The following is a 23,311-nucleotide window of genomic DNA, read 5'->3' as shown; positions in this document are numbered from 1 at the left end:
CTTTAGGTTTATTCTAAAAAATCACAAGTTATATGGCCAAGCATGTCTATACTAATTTAATGAACATTTTAGAAGTCTATGTATGAGATTTCAGAGGAAGCGACCCCACTTCCACATTCACAAATGTGAGTTTGTCAAGAGTACTCTAGTTATTTTATTCCAAATAAAATTTATATCTCATTAAAAGTTTATATTACCTCAGCCTCTAATCTATTCAAAAATCATGCTCACTAACATGTCCATTCTCATATCACTTCACAACTTGTTATCACCCATTGAACCCGATTCTTGTGATCTCGAGTCTTTTAGGACGAGTTACCATAATGTGTGATTCACTGGTCTTATGAAAAGCTAATCATTTCGTCAAACGACAAGCTAAGTTTTAAATAGTGTGCACATGATTCACTCTAACAACTCCCTTATCTAGGTTTTTAATACATGTCCGCGACATTGACGTATAAGGGGTGCTGTTTGGAAGAGTTGGCCTTTTCTACATTATCCCTCTGGTGGGTGGAAATAACATCCAAGTTATGCTGCAGAGTTTGTGAACGTGACAAGATTCTCCCAAGTCTGCCCAAATATTTATTAGTTCACCACAAATGTTCTAGTACTCCATCTTTAAGTAGACGGTGAAAGCAACACCATCAAGGGTTGTTGCGAAAGATCTTCCAAGATGCAGTTTTAAACACTTTTACAAGGAACCTTTGTAAGTTGAATGTTCATCATCTTGGTGTCATTTCCTTTGTAGAAAGTTACCATGAGCTGTATAAAACCCCAAGGTAGATTACTGAGTCATTTAATGCTTGTAAATTAATGTCCATATAAAATGATGATTTCTCTCTTTTCAAGCTTAACTTCTCAAAAAGTTCGACGTACATAATGTTGCTTTTCACAAATACATGTCATGAGTTTGAAAAATTTCTAAACAGTCTATCAAATTATTTTCACACACACACGCGTTCAAATTATTTACTGAATTGTTCATGACCTATTTGAGACTTTTTATTATTTTGATACCCATTAATTTTTGCATTTTATTTTCTTTTTCTTTAGGTACCTATTTTCATCATTTTTTTCTTTTTCACTGTCTCTTTTTATTGTGTATGCTCTTAGGAACACCACCCAAAACTTAAAAGGTTGTTATTTCAGAGCAACCCTAAACTCGGAGATACACTTCACTTAATATTTTATTTCTTATAACTATTTAACTTCAAAGAGATACAACTATTATAAGCCATTATATAATTCATAACATTTTTATTCAGGTTAAAAGTAAAGAAAGAGTTTTAGACTCAAAGAGGGTAGCAACAAATATATTTAGTGGGAAATGATCATTTTTCTCAAACCTGACTTGTTCTGGCATTTGAAAAATTGAAATATTTTTTAGCTACATCCTCATCTTTAATTGTTATCATTCTCTTAGTCTTTATGAATTTCCATAGATCTTAACATTCGTACCAGATACCAAACTTATTTCACAATAAACTTGTGTTTATCATTAGTATTATAAAAATAAAGAAAAAGTTTTAAGAACACAATAAACTCTCTTAATTCAAATACTTTCATTTACAGGGGAATGTAATTCCTTATAAATTTGGTATTATGAGTACTACTTATAAATTTGGTATTATGAGTACTACTTATCAATACCGATACAAAATAAAAGAAAAACACATACAAATACTAAAAATGATACAAAAAGAAATGTAAATTAAGTAAAATAAAACTAAGAGAGAAAAATAAAATCTAGAGTGAGACATGCAACTTACATATTACATATTGTTTGAATCATTGTCTGTGGATAATAGGTCAAAATTTCCCATCTTTCTTTGATCAAAATCGAAAATCATTTCCCTTTATGGCAAGAAATTCTCTTTTCCTTTCAAAGAAAGTTGCCATGTTTTTCTTCAACCCAAATCACCTATAAGTGTAACATCTTGATTATCGTAATTTTATAGATTTAAATTAACTTAAAATTTTGATATTATCGTAATTTTATAGATTTAAATTAACTTAAAATTTTGATATTTCATTATTTTATTTCTTGATAGTTTTCATCATATTAAACATTTTTTTTGTGTTGACAAAATTTTCATTATAATTTTAAAATGGCCTAAATAGGAATAACTATTTATAAGAAAATAATAATATCTTAATTTAATTTAGTTTTGTGTAAATAACAAAGATCATATTTAATAAAGCTAATAATAATTTATTATTACATTATTCCTTGCTTTGCTTAATAAAGTAGCGTGTGTCTTGTCACTTGCTTGTTTCGTGCTTGTATAATGTGTATGCGTATACTTGACATTATATATGATCATTAGAAAATTAAGGTAATTTAATGAGTAATAATAAACACCTCATAAATCTAATAAATACCTCATCAATCTATTTTTTTTGTTGGACCAATAGAAATAATCCACAATTACTATATTTTGAGGCATAGATCTAAAAACATACACCTCTCCTTACTATGATTTGTTGGGTGAATTATATGAAACCAACCCAATAGTTAATTTTACAACTCATCTTCTTTTCACATCAACCTAATAAGAAAATTAATATTTTATTTTTCAAAAATTAGTATAAATAACTAACTCCAAACCATATTTTTCATTCAACCAAATAAACTATTTTTATCTTGTTTATGTGTTGCTGGGTGTAATTCCAAAATTAACGAGACTCTAGTGATACTTTGTTTTATTACAGGGAAGCCGTTATAATACCTAAATTTTAGTTTTAATATTTTAATTAATTAATTAATTTTTATTCAAAATGTTATTATGAATATGCTCTTGATAAAATTTAAAACCTATCAAATATAAACGAGAGTATAATCTAATTAATATTTGACTTGAATAAATATTATTATTTAAGGTTTTATATATTAATTCAATTTGTTTTAATCATATATTATTTTTTAAAATAGATATAATTCGACAGCCGACAAAAATTAGGTTCTTTTCAAGACTAAAGCGACACCTAAAGAAATTTTTATTTCATCTTCAACATCAAAAGATGGGTAAGATTTCGTACACGTTGAGACAGTTAGCGTAAAATAACTTAATGTATGTATGTGTATTGGTGACCCAAATCCTACTAGAGATAAATAAGTAAGGATAACATATTCTCGGATAGTGATTTACGCGAATCATTAAATAAGATTATGCCAACCTTAATTATTTATCACATGAATAATCTATGATAGTTTGAGGTTGTATTGTTTTTACATTATTTTATGAAGTATCTAAATTCTTATCCATTGATATTTGAATGATTGTTATGGTTAAACTACAAAATGATCTATTCCTCTTTTAAGTGGGAGACAACAACGTTGTTAGATATTAAGTGTAAGATCTATAATAACAGAAGGAAAGTGGAATATATTGACTAGTTGTATTCAGTTGAGTTTCGGATAAGGAAAGACTTGTAAGGCTATCTCTCTTACGATCTGTTTATCTTTTTTGGAAAGTCAACCATACATTATTCATTAAACAAACTGAACTTATTGTGTAGATGTAAGGTATCTGTGAGGGAAGAAAGATAAATACATTATGAGGTTATTGATGGTAATTGACACTCAACCTTTGTGACTAGTATATTAATATGTAACAACTGAAATGATGAACTCTTAAGGATTAAATTACTACTTATGGTTAGAGGTTCCATCCTATTAGGCTTGTCTACTGTATTTTCTTCATAATTGTTGGTAGATTTAGCTTTCAACTATTTTGAAACTTTCCTAATTTCTGTATCTAGAATTTTGATAGACACTTCAGTGTTCTTGCTATTGATTTATTGAGTTATTCGCTTGTTATTATAATTTTCTTACAATGACTGTATGAATTGAATGAAGGTCTCATCTGTTTGAGAAGGTTTTCTCGTCAGATTAAGTTGCTGATTATGCTCTTGAAGTTGTTATTGTTGGTTATCACTCTGGTACCTTTGTTGTTTTCTTTGGTGAGATGATTGTTGGGATTGTTGTTAAGGTTGTTGTTGATTTTGATACTACAATTGTAGATTGGAGTATGACTGCTGATTTTAGTACGATTGTTGTTGATTCAAGTATTGTTGTTACTGATTTTGGTATTACTATTTTTGATTTGAGTATTGTTGTGGTGATGATTTTAGATTTTATTTTTTGATATCTGTTTTGATACTGCCACCCTTGATTAGACCCTTGAATAGGATTGTCACTTCATTTGAAGTTTGGATGATTTCTCCCAGTAGGTGTATAACTGTTTGAGAATGGACTATTTTTTGTTGTTGAAAATTTTCCATAAAAATGACTTATTCTTCCATGTATCCTCTTGAGTCACATCGGCCATTTTAGTGACCTTCTCCACACTAGTCACATATAAGAGTTTGTTGCCCTTGCTTTACTTGATGATACCCTCTCTGGGGATCCTCCATTTTCTTAGTGCGTCCAATTGTGCCTTCATTTGTTTGTGATTGACTAATAGTGAATTATGAGCATGAATTGATGTGATTCCTCTTGTTCTAACATCATAGTTAGACATCACACATAACTCATGTTGAGCCAATGAGCTATGTTATCGATAAATTCTTTCACCACTGTGGACGATTTAGTTAACAAGATACCTCAAGGTGAAACATCCAAGAATAATTTTGTTTCTCAATGAAGTACTTTTGTAAAGTATTATACATGCTCCAAACCATCAAATTTATGCGAATGATACTATTTAATCATTAAATTGTACATTCCCATGCGTCGTAGATATTATTGTATTTAAAATGCAATTATGTTAACTTAGTACAAGGAAACATTGATTTTACTTTTGAATATAGTGCAATAAGTCCGTAACATTAACAAGGGGTGTGCAAACAAAAAAGGTAAATTAATAGTTAACAAATACAATTATAAAAACAAATAAGTTCCCATTTATAATCATCTACCATTATAATTGAGAAATCACATTAGTGAACCTCTAACTACTCTAATTCAATTATGAACTTTTTAAAAACACGACTTTACAACCCTGCGACCTCTAAGATACTCAGAGTCCTCAATCACAAGGAGACCCCATTCGTCTGAAGCAACCTCCTAGATATGATAAATCTCCAATTTCAGCTGATGAAGGTTTTATGACACATAAATAAGAAGTATGTTTTATAAAACATGACTTTACAACCTCCTAGATACTCGGAGTCTCCAATCATAAGGATATGCACTTCATTGGAAGTAACCCCCTAGATACTAGGAGTCTCCAATCTTAATTGATAAAGGTTTTTTATATCGCGTAAAACTAGACTAGTGACCAAAACTATTCTTGTCACTATAGGAACAATCATTAAAATATTATAACTTTACCAATGATATGTGAAAATATTTGTGTTAGGCCTCAACTTCCATCTAAATCTATTCTTCCAATTTAGTAGATGAGAGAAAACATTAAACTCAGATGAAAATATATAACCATGAAACATAAATTAATTATAGAAGCAATCACGACGAATGACATAATCAAAATTTTAGGATATAACCATCTAAATGGAACCTAATTTAAAAGAACTAGCCACACATATTTAAGGGATTCGTGGCTTTATAGAAAAAAATAAATAAAGACTTACAACAATTAAGAATGATCCTCTAATTCCGGTCTTTGTTTTCCCCTATCATTGGTACAAAAAACACCTTAGACAACCTAAGAATATAACCCAAATGGATAAAAAAGTATTTTAATCTATAGGAAAAATTCTCAAAAAGCATGATCAATACTACTTAAGCGTGTTGCAATTGCTTGATTTATTTGATTTGGAATTTGACAGTTTTATTGGATTCCACCAGTATGATGATGACAAGACAAATTTTTTCCTTTAGGGTTTGATAACGTCACAATGTCTTGTAGGTGTGTTGCTATTAGATGATTTTTTTATTTTTGTAACTCTTGTAAATAGTTTGGATTGCATTGTTATGCTTGTGCATATAGTTTGGATTGCATTGTTATGTTGGTGCAGATAGTTTGGATTGCATAAGATTGCATTGTTATGTTGGGGGATAGCCTCAGTGGCTAGTTATAGTTTAATATCGCCATTATGCTATTGGACAACGCCATTATTGACTATCTTATGCATTTTCTCTAATTTTCTTTCGTTCTTCGTGTTCCTTTCCTATCCTTACCTCTTCATCTAACTTTCGTATTAAAATACTATGAAAGTTGTCTAGTTATGATTATTTCAACGTAGTCTAGCTTTATCCATAAATTTTCAGAACCTTTATTAAAAACCTACAAAATAGAAATGGATTAATAGCAAAAACTCCTAAAATCAACAAATTTAGTTACTAATTATATAGTGTGATAGACTCTCATAAGTTGTTGAGAGATATGAAATGTAAATTCATATTGGAATTAAAGAGGTTGATAAAAAGACTCTATGATTATTTGAGTCAGACTCTAATATGGTGCTACATGCGAAGTTATCAAAATCAGAAAGTCTTGTGGGAGAGGTAGTTCTTCTATTGTAAGAGTAAGAATCAACATGATAATGTCTTGAAGCATTTGGATTGTTGATCGGACGTCAAGTGAGGGAACTACATTATGGAGAGTGGTAAATCGGGTTTCCTTGGATTCTACCATTGTAGATGATTATAGAAAAAAGTTTCAGAAAGGTAAAAACTGATCAAAGTTTGGTAACCGAAGTGGTTACAGTGCATTGAATTGTTAAAAAAATAGGTTATGATGGCCCAATGAAAGAGATTAGGAGAATGTGATGCAAATTTGTGAGAATAAGAAGATCATTCCCTCAGACAATTCGAATATTATTATATGTAAAAGAAGATGAGTAGTATATTGATGATGAACACGATGGAAAGATTTCCAGTACGATGTCAAATGTGTCAGATGAACGAAGAGAAAGGTATCGACAAGGTTAACACTTCAACAGTCAAATCAACAAAGTAAGAGAGGATAAGTTTGCAATCCAATGAATGAATCATAACTTATATTAGGATAACACAAAGTCACACTTATATTGGGACGACAACTGAAACTACAACCAGTGGATACAACGTGAGACGCATGCCACTATTGGATGAATATCAAAGGTGAAAATGAGTGTGGTGCTCTTCTATAGTGCGATTCTTTAATATAAGAGTCTAATTGTTCTTGAGTTGAGTGGGTGCATGTAGTTTTATTAGGCCTAAATATTAATCCAGTATTATTATGTCGTTGGCCATCCCATAACAGGTTGTAAGACATATAATATAATAACTTAAATGATCCATTTGAAAGCAAAAAAGTCATAAGTAGTTGAAGGCGGTGAATGAGAAAATGAATTCATTTGAGAAGAATCACACTTGAGAACTTTTGAAACTATTTGAAAGACAAAGAGTGGTTGATTGCAAGTGGATTTTCAAGAAGAAGAAAATAATTATGAAAGTGAATCCTAGGGTTTAAATTAAGACTTGTGGCAAATAATTTTACTCAGTTGGAGTTGATTGATTGCAACAAAAAATGAATGTTATGACCATGTTATTACATGAGGTTCGTTATTGCTATTATGAATCATTATAATCTTGAAGACATAATCTACGTGGAACACCTTGAAATTTTTGTAGAAGACAAGTCTATGATGTGTCCTTTAAAGAAATCTTTGTATGAGTTAAAACAAGGTACTAGGAAATGATATCTTTTGTTTGATGAATTTATTCTAAAGAATAATTTCATGAGAGTTGTGTATACATATTTATTAGGAATGATGAAGTCATTCTTTACCTACTTTTATATGTTAAGTGTGAGAAAATTCTTTACTTTGAATAAATTTTGAATGATAGCAAATTGTGTGATCATCATCCAAATGTTGGCTGTGCATTACCTTACATGATACATTTGTGTTTTTATTCCATTCTATTGTTGCGTGACTGTACATAAAGACCTACATTGATACATCTCTTAAAAGAACTCATAAAATCCATTTTGTGTCAGTATGCATCAACATATAATCCTATGCATCGATCCATACAGTATGTTGTAAATCACAAAATTCTTTTGTTCAATATGCATCGATGCATACGAGTCATGTATCGATACATGGACAGGCAAAATGCTCTATGGATCGATCCATACGAGCCTTGCATCGATCCATGATTAGTTGAAATGTCCTATGTATCAATGCATGCGAATTATGCATCGATCCATGTTAGTGGAAATGTCATATGCATCAATACATACGAATTATGCGTCGATCCATGCTCACTTAAATTCATTAAAAACTCATTTATCTTACAGTATGCATCGATGCATACCCTCATGTATCAATGCATAAGTCTGTTTTATGTTCTAACAGCTTCTGTTTTTGCATATATAAGAAATGTTGTGACAGCAGGGGAAAATACGAATTCTGAGAAGGAAAACAGTTGAGACACCAATCAAAGGAGTGTGTAGCAGCAATTGTTTTGAGCAGTTAGAAACCTGAAAGAGACTTCATCTTCTTCATCTTCTCAACCACTTTTCTTCAAGAACATCAACACATAATCATTCTTGTTCTTTGGATTAAAGGATCAACGAGATAACATTCAGTGGTACGATCAAGGATCTAGCTGAGGTTTTCAGTGGAACGATCGAGGATCTAGCTGAGTTGAAGATTGAAGGGGGTTTCGAGGAAAAACCTACTGGTTTGTCCTTCAAGAACTGGAGTGTTCTTGCGGGTTTGTAAGTCACGTTTGCAGAACAAATTCAGCCGCAGCGTTGCGTTTGGAGATCGGGGGATTTCGCAAACAGGTCGTGGAACCGGTGAATTGTTTGCAATTTCGTGCAGGAAATTCTTGATCGTGCTCAGATCAAGTGGAGGTTTCATACGAGAAGAAGTTCTTGGAATTTAGAATTCTGTCTTTGTATCGTAACCTTGTATCAACGAATTCGACATAATTGATAATCAAAGTTCTCAATTTCATTTGAAATTGAGAGGGAGACGTACCCACACGCGAGGACGACGTGGGGAACTTCCTTACCAAATCTCTGCGTATCGTATTCTTTCCTTACTTTTCTTTACGTTTTCATCAGTTTTGCAATATCAGTTTGTGTGTTGTGGCTGTACCCTTTGCGATACAATAGTGGCAAGAAAACTTTCAAACTAAAGTCCACCATTGTTCATCATTAAGCACATACACACCAACTGTTTGACAAAATTGTTAGCCAGGTTTTATTCATTGGAAATAGACTTTAATGATAAGTGCATTCAACTAAGCTAAGATTCTGGTGTTAATAATTTCTGTCATTCTTATCCAAATCCAGCATTAAACTCGCGTGTCCGGTTTTTTGGTGGCGGTTCAGAATAGACGGAAGTCGATTCGGGACCGATATTTTCCGCCAAGTTTAAAAAAACTCTGATAAAATTTTAAATCCGTTCAATTTTAAAAAGGTGATCTATTCACCCCCCCTCTCGATCACTAGCCACACCATCTAACAAGTGGTATCAGAGCGCCGGTTCGCTGGTGCTCTGTGGCTGCCTGTAACAGTATGGATTCTGAACCAAAAGGGGCGTATAATAGAGCGCCTATTTTCAACGGTGAAAATTATGGCTACTGGAAGGACTGCATGCGAGTTCATATAAATTCTGTGGATAGGCTAGTATGGGCTGCCATCGAAAATGGTCCTTTTCAAATTACTATGACAAATGCGGCTGGCGCCATAGTTCCTAAACCAGAAGATGATTGGAATGAGAAAGATGAGAAAAAGTGGTCGTGTGATTGGAGAGCTCGAAACATGCTAATTTCAGCACTTGGTGTTGATGAGTATTATCGGGTATCCCATTGCACGACAGCTAAAGAAATGTGGGATGCTTTAGAAGTTGCCCATGAGGGTACTACTGAAGTAAAACAGTCCCGCATTAACACACTCAATCAAGAGTTTGAGCTCTTTCGCATGAAACAAGGAGAATCTATCTCCGACATGCAAAAGAGATTCACTCATCTCACTAATAGGTTGAATGCTCTTGGAAAACCTGTTTCCAATGAAATTGCTACTAATAAAATTCTGAGGTGTCTTAGCAGGGAGTGGCAACCTAAAGTAACAGCAATTAAGGAAGCCAACGATCTAACGAGACTTACAATCACAACTCTGTTTGGAAAGCTGGAAGAACATCAGCAAGCATTAGAAAGTCTTGAAAAGTTTGAGAACAAGAGTAAGAAAGAAAAGGAGAAGAAAAGAGACAAAGAGGGAGAGAAGAAGCCAATAGCTCTTGTGGCCTCTAGCTCTAAGTCCTCACGAAAAGAGCAAAGCGACAATGATTCAAGTAGTGACAAAGATTCGGATGATGAGGAAATGGGACTGTTTGTAAGGAGATATAATAGATTCATTCGAAAGAATGGAGTCAAGCATTCCGACAAAAACCTCATGAAGTTTCGAAGACAATCTACAGATTCGAAACAGGAAGAGAACAAGAAGAGTAGAGGAAGGGGATCTTGTTTTAGTTGTGGTAAATCTGGACATTATAAAACGGACTGCCATATGAAGTATAAGGATCAAAGAAAAGCTTCACCAAAAGGGTACATCAAACAAAGAAGAGCGTACATTGCATGGGAAAGTGATAGTGATTCATCAAGTACACAAAGCTCAAGTGATGGTGATGAAGCCGCAAATCTGTGTCTTATGGCTCACACAAAAAATCTGTCCTACCACAAGAAGAAAATCAATGACAAAAAGGTAAAACAAGCCTATTATAATAATTTCTCTTCTATGTCTTTTTCCGAATTGAAAATAGCTTTTGAAAAACTGCATAACGAAGCTGTAGATGCTTTTAAAAGACTATCTTCCGATAAACAGATTTTTTCATTTTTGGAAGGTAAAGTATATAAAGCTGAAACATATTTAGAAAGGTTAAAAGCTAGTATTGCAGAAAATTCAAAAGTTATTGATACTGACGGCTGTAGTAAAGTTAGGTACTGTGAAGCTTGTCACATTTGGCAAAAAGAGGTAAACACTCTCAAGGTCAAATTGGAAAAAGCCTTACAACCTAAAGTTACTTATGCCGTTGACTCTAGGTTGTTTAAGAAGTCATTAAATCCACCATATGCAAAATACTCTTTTATTCTAAAGGATTTAATGAACAAGAAACAACAAACACATCATCATGGTTTATGTCATTATTGTTGTCATGCTGGCCATACCATTGAGAAATGCAAGTTTAGGAGATTTCTTGTTCCTAAAGGTATTTATCAATGGAAGCCAAAAGGCAACCATGTTAGCACTTACCCACTTGGACCCAATGAAAATTGGGTACCAACTTCTCTCTTTTGATATTGTAGGATGAGTGTCTTGCTTCCGTAGATAGAAGATGGTTTCTTGACAGCGGTTGCTCAAGGCACATGACCGGTGACATATCGCTTTTCATAGACTTCAAAGCAAAGAAGAAGGGATATGTTACTTATGGAGACAATAACAAAGGAGCTATACTCGGCAAAGGTAGTGTAGGTAATCCTTCCACCACTACTATTTCTAATGTCCACCTAGTAGAGGGACTTAAACATAATTTGTTAAGCATAAGTCAATTGTGTGACATGGGCTATAAAGTTTCTTTCACAAAAACTTGCTGCATAATTGAACATGCTGAACAGAACGTTGTGTTTAAGGGAATAAGAGTAAACAATATCTATATGCTTGACCTTTTTGATGTATCTTTAACAAGTACTAAATGTCTAGTCACCTTGAATGATGATTCTTGGCTTTGGCACAGACGTCTAGCGCATGTTAATTTCGATTTGCTTAACAAGGTTGTATCTAAGGATCTAGTGGTCGGTCTTCCAAAAATGAAATTTTCAAAAGACCACCTATGTGACGCGTGCCAAATGGGAAAGCAAACGAGGGTCTCTTTTAAGTCTAAAAATATAATTTCAACTTCACGACCCCTTGAGCTTCTCCATATGGATCTCTTTGGACCTTCTAGGACAAAGAGCCTAGGTGGAAATTACTATGGCTTTGTAATAGTTGATGACTACTCTAGATTTACTTGGACTATATTCCTTCATAGCAAAGATGAAACTTTTGCTGCTTTTAAGAATTTTGCAAATCTGTCCCAAAATAAAATGAATTCCAAAATAGTTACAATTCGTAGCGATCATGGTGGTGAATTTCAAAACTATCACTTTGAGAAGTACTGTGACAAGTATGGTATTGAGCATAACTTTTCAGCTCCTCGAACTCCACAACAAAATGGCGTTGTGGAGCGTAAAAATCGTGTTTTAGAGGAGTTGGCAAGAACAATGCTAAATGAGGGTGGATTACCAAAATACTTTTGGGCTGATGCTGTTAGCACAACTTGTTATGTTTTAAACAGAATCTTAATTCGCCCTACTTTAAATAAAACTCCTTATGAACTTTTAAAAGGAAGAAAGCCAAACCTGTCACATCTTCACGTATTCGGTTGTAAGTGTTTTGTTTTGAATAACGGTAAGGAAAATATTGGGAAGTTTGATGCAAAAGCAGATGAAGGTATCTTTCTTGGTTACTCACTGTCAAGTAAAGCATGTAGAGTGTATAATAAGCGTTTACTTACTGTTGAAGAATCTGTTCATGTTTCTTTTGATGAGTCTTATCCGAAAAATGTCGGAAAAGGTATTTCTTTTGATGACGCAGGTGTATCTACAGAAGACATACTCAAGGAAGCTGTTGAGGAAACTGATCAGTCCAAAACAGCTGCCCATGAGAAGGAAGAAGATACTAGTCATGAAGAAAATGAGGAAGAAAAGACAACTGAAGTGAATGATCTTCCAACAGCTTGGAAATCCTCAAAAGACCATCCTATTGACAACATCTTGGGAGACATTTCAAAGGGAGTAATGACTCGTTCTAAGATAAGTAATTTTTGTTCTCACTTCGCTTTTGTTTCACAAGTAGAGCCTAAAAATGCCAAAGAGGCCTTGATTGATGAATTTTGGCTAATGGCCATGCAAGAAGAGCTTAATCAATTTAAAAGAAATGACGTTTGGGAACTTGTCCCTCGTCCGCGAGATCATCATATCATAGGTACTAAATGGGTTTTTAGAAATAAGCTTGATGAAAACGGAGTGATAACTAGGAACAAGGCACGTTTAGTAGCACAAGGGTATAACCAAGAGGAGGGCATAGACTATGAGGAAACTTATGCTCCAGTTGCTCGCCTTGAAGCTATACGTCTCTTGCTTGCCTATGCGTGTTCTAATGATTTTAAGCTTTACCAAATGGACGTAAAGAGTGCTTTTCTTAATGGTGTCATAAATGAAGAGGTATATGTCTCACAACCTCCTGGTTTTGAAAATGCTGAAAATCCAGATTATGTCTACAAATTAAAACGAGCCTTGTATGGTCTTAAACAAGCCCCTCGGGTTTGGTATGAAAGGCTTAGCAAATTTCTAATTGATCATGGATATTCAAGAGGTAAGGTGGATAATAATCTCTTTATTAAACACAAGGGAAAGCACATACTTCTAGTCCAAGTCTATGTAGACGATATAATTTTTGGTTCAACTAACATACACTTGGTCGAAGAATTCTCTGAGGTTATGCAGGGTGAATTTGAGATGAGTCTCATGGGGGAGCTGAATTACTTCCTAGGACTGCAAATTAAGCAACTTGATGAGGGTACAACAGTATGTCAAACAAAATACTGCAAAGAACTACTCAAGCGCTTTGGAATGAATGACTCAAAATCGATTGACACACCTATGCCTACCAACGGAAATCTAGATAAGGATGAGCATGGTAAGTGTGTAGATGTCAAAAAGTTCAGAGGTATGATTGGATCTCTCTTGTATCTTTCTGCTTCTAGACCTGACATCATGTTTAGTGTTTGTATGTGTGCACGCTATCAATCAAATCCTAAGGAATCACACCTAAAAGCTGTTAAGCGCATATTTAGATATCTTCACGGAACACCTAAATATGGGCTTTGGTATTCCAAAGGAAGTGATTGTAGTTTAGTAGGGTACTCCGATTCTGATTTTGCTGGCTGCAAATCAGATAGGAAAAGCACAAGTGGTACATGTCACCTGTTTTCAAATTCCTTGGTAAGTTGGCATAGCAAAAAGCAGGTTTCTGTGGCTTTGTCAATTGCAGAGGCAGAATACGTTGCAGCCGGTAGTTGTTGCGCTCAGATTTTATGGCTAAAGCAGCAACTACAAGACTTTAACATTCAACTCAAACGTATTCCTATAAAATGTGACAACACTAGTGCCATAAACCTTACTAAAAACCCTATTTTACACTCACGCACTAAACACATAGAGATTAGACATCACTTTCTTCGCGACCATGTTGAAAAAGAAGACGTTGTATTTAAGCATGTTGACTCAAAGAATCAGCTTGCTGATATATTCACTAAACCTTTGGCAACGAAACCATTCTTCAACATTCGTCGCGAATTAGGAATCTTAGATCTCTCTCAATTGATGTCCTAAGCATATTTCTTCTTATTTATATTATGCCTCACCATGTTTGATGAGATTTGTTTTAGAGTACACTTATTCCTCACAAGGTTACACCAATAGAGGTAATATCACTCCTTTCTATATCTCATTTAGAACTATGTGATTATGTATGTTAGAACAAAACTTTTTTTGTGTTTATGTAAATGTCTCTGCTTATATTGTTTGAACATTAACTGTCATGACATACTTCATAATGCATATCCATACTGCACCAAAATTCATTAAAATCTGGTTTAACATCAGTATGTATCGACACAAAACATGTATGCATCGATCCATGTCTTTTGCATTTTAAATCTGTCAAAAATGGTTCAGGATGTATCGATACATCCGTCGTTTGTATTGACACATAGACCCTTTAAAAACAAAATTGCATGCTCTGCATCGATCCATGGCCATATGCATCGACACATACTGACTGACACTTGAATTAAATGAATCTTTTTCTCTCTCATTCCATTTCACTGCACTTCATCTCATACTGCTCAAGTTTTCTTTTAATTGTTGCACAATATATGCTTTAGCGTCTGTAATTCTTAAACTCGTTCTACTTCTTAAATGCTTTTCACTTTCTGTTTACCTCTATTTGTTATTGCCCTTATTTGTCATTCTTTGTGAGTGATTCTTTACTTTGAAGCTTCCTTCTTTGTGATTGCTAGCTTTTTATCAATATTTTTGCCATGTCCTGCTACAACATGTTGCCTCTTTTTGATGTTGACAAAGGGGGAGAAATGCAGATATGCACAAACTCAGGGGGAGTATCACACATCTTGCCAAAAATTTGCCATCATCAAAAAGGGGTAGTTTGTGAGAAAATTCTTTACTTTGAATAAATTTTGAATGATAGCAAATTGTGTGATCATCATCTAAATGTTGGCTGTGCATTACCTTACATGATACATTTGTGTTTTTATTGTGTTTTTATTCCATTCTATTGTTGCGTGACTGTACATAAAGACCTACATTGATACATCTCTTAAAAGAACTCATAAAATCCATTTTGTGTCAGTATGCATCAACACATAATCCTATGCATCGATCCATACAGTATGTTGTAAATCACAAAATTCTTTTGTTCAGTATGCATCGATGCATACGAGTCATGTATCGATACATGGACAGGAAAAATGCTCTATGGATCGATCCATACGAGCCTTGCATCGATCCATGATTAGTTGAAATGTCCTATGTATCAATGCATGCGAATTATGCATCGATCCATGTTAGTGGAAATGTCATATACATCAATACATACGAATTATGCGTCGATCCATGCTCACTTAAATTCATTAAAAACTCATTTATCTTACAGTATGCATCGATGCATACCCTCATGTATCAATGCATAAGTCTGTTTTATGTTCTAACAGCTTCTGTTTTTGCATATATAAGGAATGTTGTGACAGCAGGGGAAGATACGAATTCTGAGAAGGAAAATAGTTGAGACACCAATCAAAGGAGTGTGTAGCAGCAATTGTTTTGAGCAGTTAGAAACCTGAAAGAGACTTCATCTTCTTCATCTTCTCAACCACTTTTCTTCAAGAACATCAACACATAATCATTCTTGTTCTTTGGATTAAAGGATCAACGAGATAACGTTCAGTGGTACGATCAAGGATCTAGCTGAGGTTTTCAGTGGAACGATCGAGGATCTAGCTGAGTTGAAGATTGAAGGGGGTTTCGAGGAAAAACCTACTGGTTTGTCCTTCAAGATATGGAGTGTTCTTGCGGGTTTGTAAGTCACGTTTGCAGAACAGATTCAGCCGCAGCGTTGCGTTTGGAGATCGGGGGATTTCGCAAACAGGTCGTGGAACCGGTGAATTGTTTGCAATTTCGTGCAGGAAATTCTTGATCGTGCTCAGATCAAGTGGAGGTTTCATACGAGAAGAAGTTCTTGGAATTTAGAATTCTGTCTTTGTATCGTAACCTTGTATCAACGAATTCGGCATAATTGATAATCAAAGTTCTCAATTTCATTTGAAATTGAGAGGGAGACGTACCCACACGCGAGGACGACGTGGGGAACTTCCTTACCAAATCTCTGTGTATCGTATTCTTTCCTTACTTTTCTTTACGTGTTCATCAGTTTTGCAATATCAGTTTGTGTGTTGTGGCTGTACCCTTTGCGATACAATAGTGGCAAGAAAACTTTCAAACTAAAGTCCACCATTGTTCATCATTAAGCACATACACACCAACTGTTTGACAAAATTGTTAGCCAGGTTTTATTCATTGGAAATAGACTTTAATGATAAGTGCATTCAACTAAGCTAAGATTCTGGTGTTAATAATTTCTGTCATTCTTATCCAAATCCAGCATTAAACTCGCGTGTCCGGTTTTCTGGTGGCGGTTCAGAATAGACGGAAGTCGATTCGGGACCGATATTTTCCGCCAAGTTTAAAAAAACTCTGATAAAATTTTAAATCCGTTCAATTTTAAAAAGGTGATCTATTCACCCCCCTCTCGATCACTAGCCACACCGTCTAACATTAAGGATATATGGATGGAAAGCTATAACATAAAAGAGATCAATAATTTCAAGGAGACTTTGAATGAGGAGTTTGAAATGAAAGATCTTGGTAAGCATAAGACGATTATAGGGATGAAAAGCATGGGAAACTAAGGAAAAACTAAATTATTATTATCTAGTTACTAGAAGAATATGGTGGAGCGATTTAGAATGTTTGATGCTAAGAGCGTCAACACTCTTTTAGGTAATCATACAAAACTTTTGCTCATGCAATTTAATTAAACCAAGATTGAAAAGAATGTGATGACGAGTATTCTTTATGGAAATCATATTGGAAGCATCATGTATGATATGGTCTATAATAGGTCATACTTAGCATATGCCTTTAATATGGTAAGTCAGTTTATAGAAAATTCGAACCGAGTGCATTGAAAAGTTTTGAAGTGAATAATAATATACTTGAATGGATCCTTACAGGATGGTTTGAAGTACAAAAGTGTAACTTAAGTGAAAGACATTTTAGAGGGATATATTAATGCATAATATGAAGAAAATATAGACACTAGAAAACTGTTATCAGGTTTTGTGCTTACATTGTTGGAACAACTATTAGTTGGAAGGAAAATTAATAATTTATTGTCACATTATCTATAACTCGATAGGAGTATATTGACCTAGTTGAAGAAGTCAAAGAAGTAATTTGGCAAAGAGGTATGCTCTGGGAGTTAGAAATCAATCAAAAATTTGTGAAGATGCATTGTGATGATCCAGGTTCAACTCGTTTTGGAAAATAGTCATGTGTATCATGAAATGACAAAGTACATAAATGTTTATTTTCATTTTATTAGAGACATAATTATGTTGAAGGAGATCATGGTTGAGAAGGTTACTTAAGATGATGATAAGACGAATATGCTCACCAAGTCCTTTCCTAAGTCAAGGTTTAAACATTGTTTGGATTTGATCAATTTTGTTGAAGAGTGGTTCAAACTATGAGAGAATATCAAGTTGGTATATGGTTAAACTTACATTACCATCAACTTGAAGGCAAAATGGAGAATTGAAGAGTGTGCCTTGAAAGTTTCACCTAATTTCAAATTTCAGTTTTGGCTCACCCCATAAGGCTTCCAGCAGATGATGTTATTTGCGTCCTTATGAAAATCAACCGTAGCTTTTGTGATAACAATAACTTTTGCGAAGTAATAAAATCAAAATGCATAAATATGTGGCAACAATAGCTTTTGTGAAGTAATAAAATCAAAATGCATAAATATGTGACAACAATAACTTTTGTGAAGTAATAAAATGAAAATGCATAAATTTGTGTCAACATCAATAATCAAATAGGCGACCCATTGCCCCAATCCAATAACCTATCTGTTGGGCTACAACTTCAACTTCAGATCCATTATAATTTCTAGCACAATCTCTCTCTCTCTCTCTCTCTCTCTCTCTCTCTCTCTCTCTCTCTTCTCTCTCTCTCTCTCTCTCTCTCTCGCTCTCTCTCTCTCTCTCTCTCTCTCTCTCTCTCTCTCTCTCTCTCTCTCTCCTCTCTCTCTCTCTCTCTCTCTCTCTCTCTCTCTCCTCTCTCTCTCTCTCTCTCTCTATATATATATATCTATATATATTATATATATATATATATATATATATATTATATATATATATATATATATATATATATATATATATATATATATATATATATATATATATATATATAAACCTTTTCTTTTAAAATTTTGAGGCGCTCGATTTTTTGAGGCACTGTACAACGGATCAGGTTGCACGAGGCTAGATAAGACATTTTTTATTTGCAATATTTTAATTCTGCCTTTATGATACAGATGATATTTACATTGGACAAATATGTGATAGTTCATAAGGCCGCAATGCTGGTGTCTATTTTTTTTATAAGAAAATAAGTTTTCTAGAGAGAAGAATTTAGAAACAGAAAATAATTTTTAAATTTTCTAATTATAAATATTAGAAAATCTTTGATTTTAATCTAAGTTGATAAACACTTTCAAATACATTGGGATTGGATGATTCATGTACTCCAAGGTTAAGAAATTATGTCACATAAATATATGTTAAGAGGTATTCTTATGAACCTATTAAGCTAACTTTTTGTATCTCCTTTGTAATATCTTGTTGAAACTCTTGATTAATAGTCGATTAAAGAGTTATCCCCTCCCTCGTAAATCATATTTTCATCTTTATTTTTGTTAATTTGTAGATTTGCATACACTTCATTAGTATATTAATTTATATATTTGCATCTACGTTCATGTTCGTGTCTAAATAAGTATTTCAAGTGCAGTAGTTGAGATCTAAAATCAAGTCTCTTGCCTACTTTTCCATTTGGAAGCAGAAAGTTATCACACACCTGATTTCTCAACTTTTTGCATATGCTTGCTTTCAATTTCCCACTTTAACTTTTCCTTTTCCTTTTCCTTAATTGGTGGTACCAAATCAACATTTCATCTCCCTAATGAACAAACTATATATCTAATAAGTATATAATAATTATTTAAAAACCAAACAAAGAATTGCCCCCACTATGACCCTCCTAATAAAACAAAGGAGGTGAAGACAAAATAAATTTTTACTATACGAAATGTGAAGGCAAAAAGAACCTTTGCCTCTTACTTCTAGTAGGACAATTAGATACCATTGATGATGAAGCAATTTTGGTCACTGCTGATTTAAGGGACTGTTTGAGAGTGTTAATGCAAACATTCTCTTCACTGTCCTTAGAACAAAGAACCAATATGCTTTTGATTCTGCCACCAACACTTGCTATGTCTGCTTTAACTGTCGTAAGTCTTAGCCCTTTGAGGACTTGAATTAGTTCAGAGAACAGTTCAGGCCGGTCGTCGCAGCAAACAGAAGCTTTGATGATTATATTGTTCTTGAATTTGTCCACTTTGTTAGTGCTGGTTTCGTCTTCAATTACATGGTTGTAGTCTATGGATACTTCGTCGATTTCAGTTGGAACTGTGATGACTCTGCTAACATCCATTGCTTTTCTCTTTAGGTCTTTGACATGATCTATTACACTCCCTAGTAAAGCTGCTTTGTCCATCTGAAAGTGCACAAATGTTTATGTTACACAAAGTATTAAATCGCGTTCGCGTTGCCAAGATCCTTATGTGAGAATTTAACAAACACTGACATAGATACTAAACACGATACTGATACATATGTTGTTGGTGTCACACATCAATCTAAAGTGTCACTGTTACATATAATAGAGTCATTTAAAATCTTGATCATCGGCTCGTTTGGAGAACATTTTTTAAAACTTGATGTTATGTATTTAATGTAAATTTCTTCCTAAATTCTCTCATAAACAAGAGGGAAAGCGAAAATTAATTACTCATGACTTTTATAAATGCATGTTTGGATTGACGGTAAAATTGACGGAATCATAAGAGCCACAATGTTTTGGTAAAAACTAAGTCCTAGAGTTTTACAGACTCAAACTCCCATTGTGATTTTGTCGAATCCCAGTAGAACAATGTAATTATGTGAATCTCTGAGTTGAATGCAACACATCATATGACATAGCTTTTCCCTAAGTGGCTAATTCCATTTTCTTGCATGAAAAACATAGCAAAATCTAACCTTAAAATGGCAAATAACACAAACAAAAACTGTTTTACCTTATCAGACTTAGGAATAAGTTTTCTGAGATTAGCAAGCTGAGTATTGATTCTATCTCTGCGTCTTTTCTCTGCTTGACTATGACTCCTGGAAGCACTTGCTGCTCTATCTTCTAAACTTCCTTCAACAGGTAAAGACCAAGACTGAAACTCACTATATTGAAAAGAAGCAGAAGAAGAATCAGAGATATTTTGAGGTAGAATTTGCGCAGGAAACTGTGAATGATCAGTGTATTGAGACCAATTATGCCACTCAGAAGAATCATTGTGATTTTCCATATTCATCAGAATGGAAACAATTAGTATTATTGTAAAGTTTGTTTGTTGAATGAATGGTTATCTCTATGAGGTTTTTATTTTCTAGCAGAAACCACTGTTTATTGTAGTACTATACAGTGATAATAATGAGTGACCTTGTTCTTCTTATCTTGATGGTGATTGGTGTGATAAGCAATTACCTTTGATTAGTCAAAATGAAAATCGATTTTGGCCTTATCTTTGAGTCACATCATGGAGACATTTATTAATGTTTTTTTTCTAATGATAAATTTAACGAACTTAATTGGAGTTTTTTTGTAAGGATAGGAAATAAAGAGCAAAAGAACAAGAATGAGGTGGCTTGTCCTCTCATAATAGTGTACGGACTGGATTATCTTCTTGTGGTTCAACTCAATCTTCATTGTTTTGTTGGTTTAGTTTTTTATTAGATTTTTTTCACATGTCATTTTAATAATGCAGTTATAATAAAAATTTATTGAATAAAAATAGATTTTGTAATTGTTTCTTATTTTTCTATTTCGTACTTTTTATTTGTTATAAATTAGAAATTCTATTGAAGAGGAAGAGAAAATGAGGAGAAGCGCGCGAGACTAATGAGTGCACTTGATTTTTTTAAGGAATTTGTTTAATTTGTGAATTACGAAGTTAATATTTTATATTTTGTGCTAATTGTATTGTATTCGTTTAATATGTAACACGGGTGTTAAATGTCTTTGTGAAATAGAAAATGAGTCTTTTCAATGTTGTTTGTCATCACATGGAGAATTTGTTAGAGATGGCACTATATTTTATAGAGGTGGGGTTCAAACCAATATTTATAAACAAAATTCTGACAATTGGAAGGTTGTCTTTGAGGTAGTTATTTTGGTGTTTGATTGGGATTATGATAACAATGATTTTAGGGTTTAGAATAAACTTGATGGGATAAATGAATATTTTGTGAAAGTTGATATGTATTATTTTGTTGATAGCCATATATATGTTAAGCTCAATGTGGAGGATATGAATGTCAAAATATCTGAACCTCATTACCTTGATTTAAATGAAAGTAATGAAGAAAGTGATGGAGAAGAGAGTCTAGAACATGAATAAGTGTGCAAGCCGTTGTCAATAGAGCATGACCCAAAAATGATTTTGGAAGATCTATGTGATCATCAGGGATGGAACCGTGTCCAAAAAAGTTCGGTTTCTTCTCTCGGATATATCATTCCATTGTGGTGTTCCACAAGGAGTAAGTTGGAAAAAAAATTCACTCTTACGATTATCAAATTTTAGGCTTAAATATTCACTGCTTCAATTTGATCGAATGATTTTAATATTCGAGCGATATCAAACAATACATCATTGCTATTCAATTGACGAAAATGTCATGTCATATGATAAAACATTTATGTGATATTGATTATGTGTACAAGTACCATTTTTTCCTCGAGCACAAGGCATTGCCAATGTCACAATTGTCCAGTTCAATATTGGACCCTTAGACATTTATCATGTTATGTAGGATGAAAAAATTCTATCTAGGCCACTCATTTCACCCACCATGATTTATGAGTATGCATCAACCATCTTTATGGTCATCATGTTGTAGATAATATTTGAACAATGATAAAGTACTCGACTCCACATCTAGGATTCATAATGGTTTCAGGTCGAAGGGTAATATACACTACTATCACTATAAAATAATTTATGACACTTACATAATATTTTATATAGTATTCTCATGGAGGATCAATCCAATATGAATATTACTCATACTATTTATACTTATGTGAAGACTTGATAACTCTTTATCCATGATCCATGAGATATGATCATTAGTTTATCCACATAATTGTCTCTATGCTTTATTTCTATCTCACATCAGAATAAAGTTTGACTACGAATACTTTAAGAATATTATCATTATGTTTAATGGTGTCTCACAATTAAATCATACTTAATGTTTTGTCAAACAAACAAACTATTATATGAAATTTATTACTTTGAAAAAACAAATATAATAAAGAAATGCCTTATTATTAATAATAGAAAATTAGATAAAAGTATCAAATTCTAATAAAATTATTGACCCCTATAACTTACACCAACACTTGAATGTATACTTGATTATGTTAATACGATTTCATAATGCATGTGTGTATCTCAGTTCAAATTGTTAAAACCAATTATGATTGTGTGTGTTTGCCTGTGTTAGATTGCTTGTGTTAAGACCATTCAAATTAAATATAAATATGCGCATAGAGTGGGCATGCATGTGTATTTGACTATGTAGTTGGTTGCATGTGTGCTGACTATGTGTGTAAATTATGAATACAAGATAAAGTATTTCATTTATGTGCTTACTGTGTCTATTTATGTCTAATTGTGTATGTGTTCTTATGATGTTGTATAAAGTTAAATGAGTGTGTTTGAAGAGATATTTGATAGAATTGGGCATAGGTTATGGCTTATACACTTATATG

At 33.3% G+C, this 23,311-nt stretch overlaps 1 protein-coding gene across 1 annotated transcript; it reads right to left on the bottom strand.

The window, feature by feature from the left end:
• Window positions 1–19,289: 19,289 nt before the first annotated feature.
• On the bottom strand, window positions 19,290–20,973 carry LOC127083988 (transcription factor bHLH51). The gene is made up of 2 exons (XM_051024351.1): window positions 20,565–20,973; window positions 19,290–19,984 (listed from the first exon to the last, which is right to left on the bottom strand). The coding sequence occupies exons 1-2, from the start codon at window positions 20,847–20,849 to the stop codon at window positions 19,508–19,510; spliced, it is 762 nt and encodes a 253-aa protein (XP_050880308.1). The 5' UTR covers window positions 20,850–20,973; the 3' UTR covers window positions 19,290–19,507.
• Window positions 20,974–23,311: the final 2,338 nt, after the last annotated feature.

Source organism: Lathyrus oleraceus, chromosome 5 (assembly GCF_024323335.1).
Source record: "Lathyrus oleraceus cultivar Zhongwan6 chromosome 5, CAAS_Psat_ZW6_1.0, whole genome shotgun sequence".
NCBI lineage: Eukaryota > Viridiplantae > Streptophyta > Magnoliopsida > Fabales > Fabaceae > Lathyrus > Lathyrus oleraceus.
The sequence above is the reverse complement of the archived record's forward strand: the minus strand, read 5'-3'. Positions and strand labels throughout refer to the sequence as shown.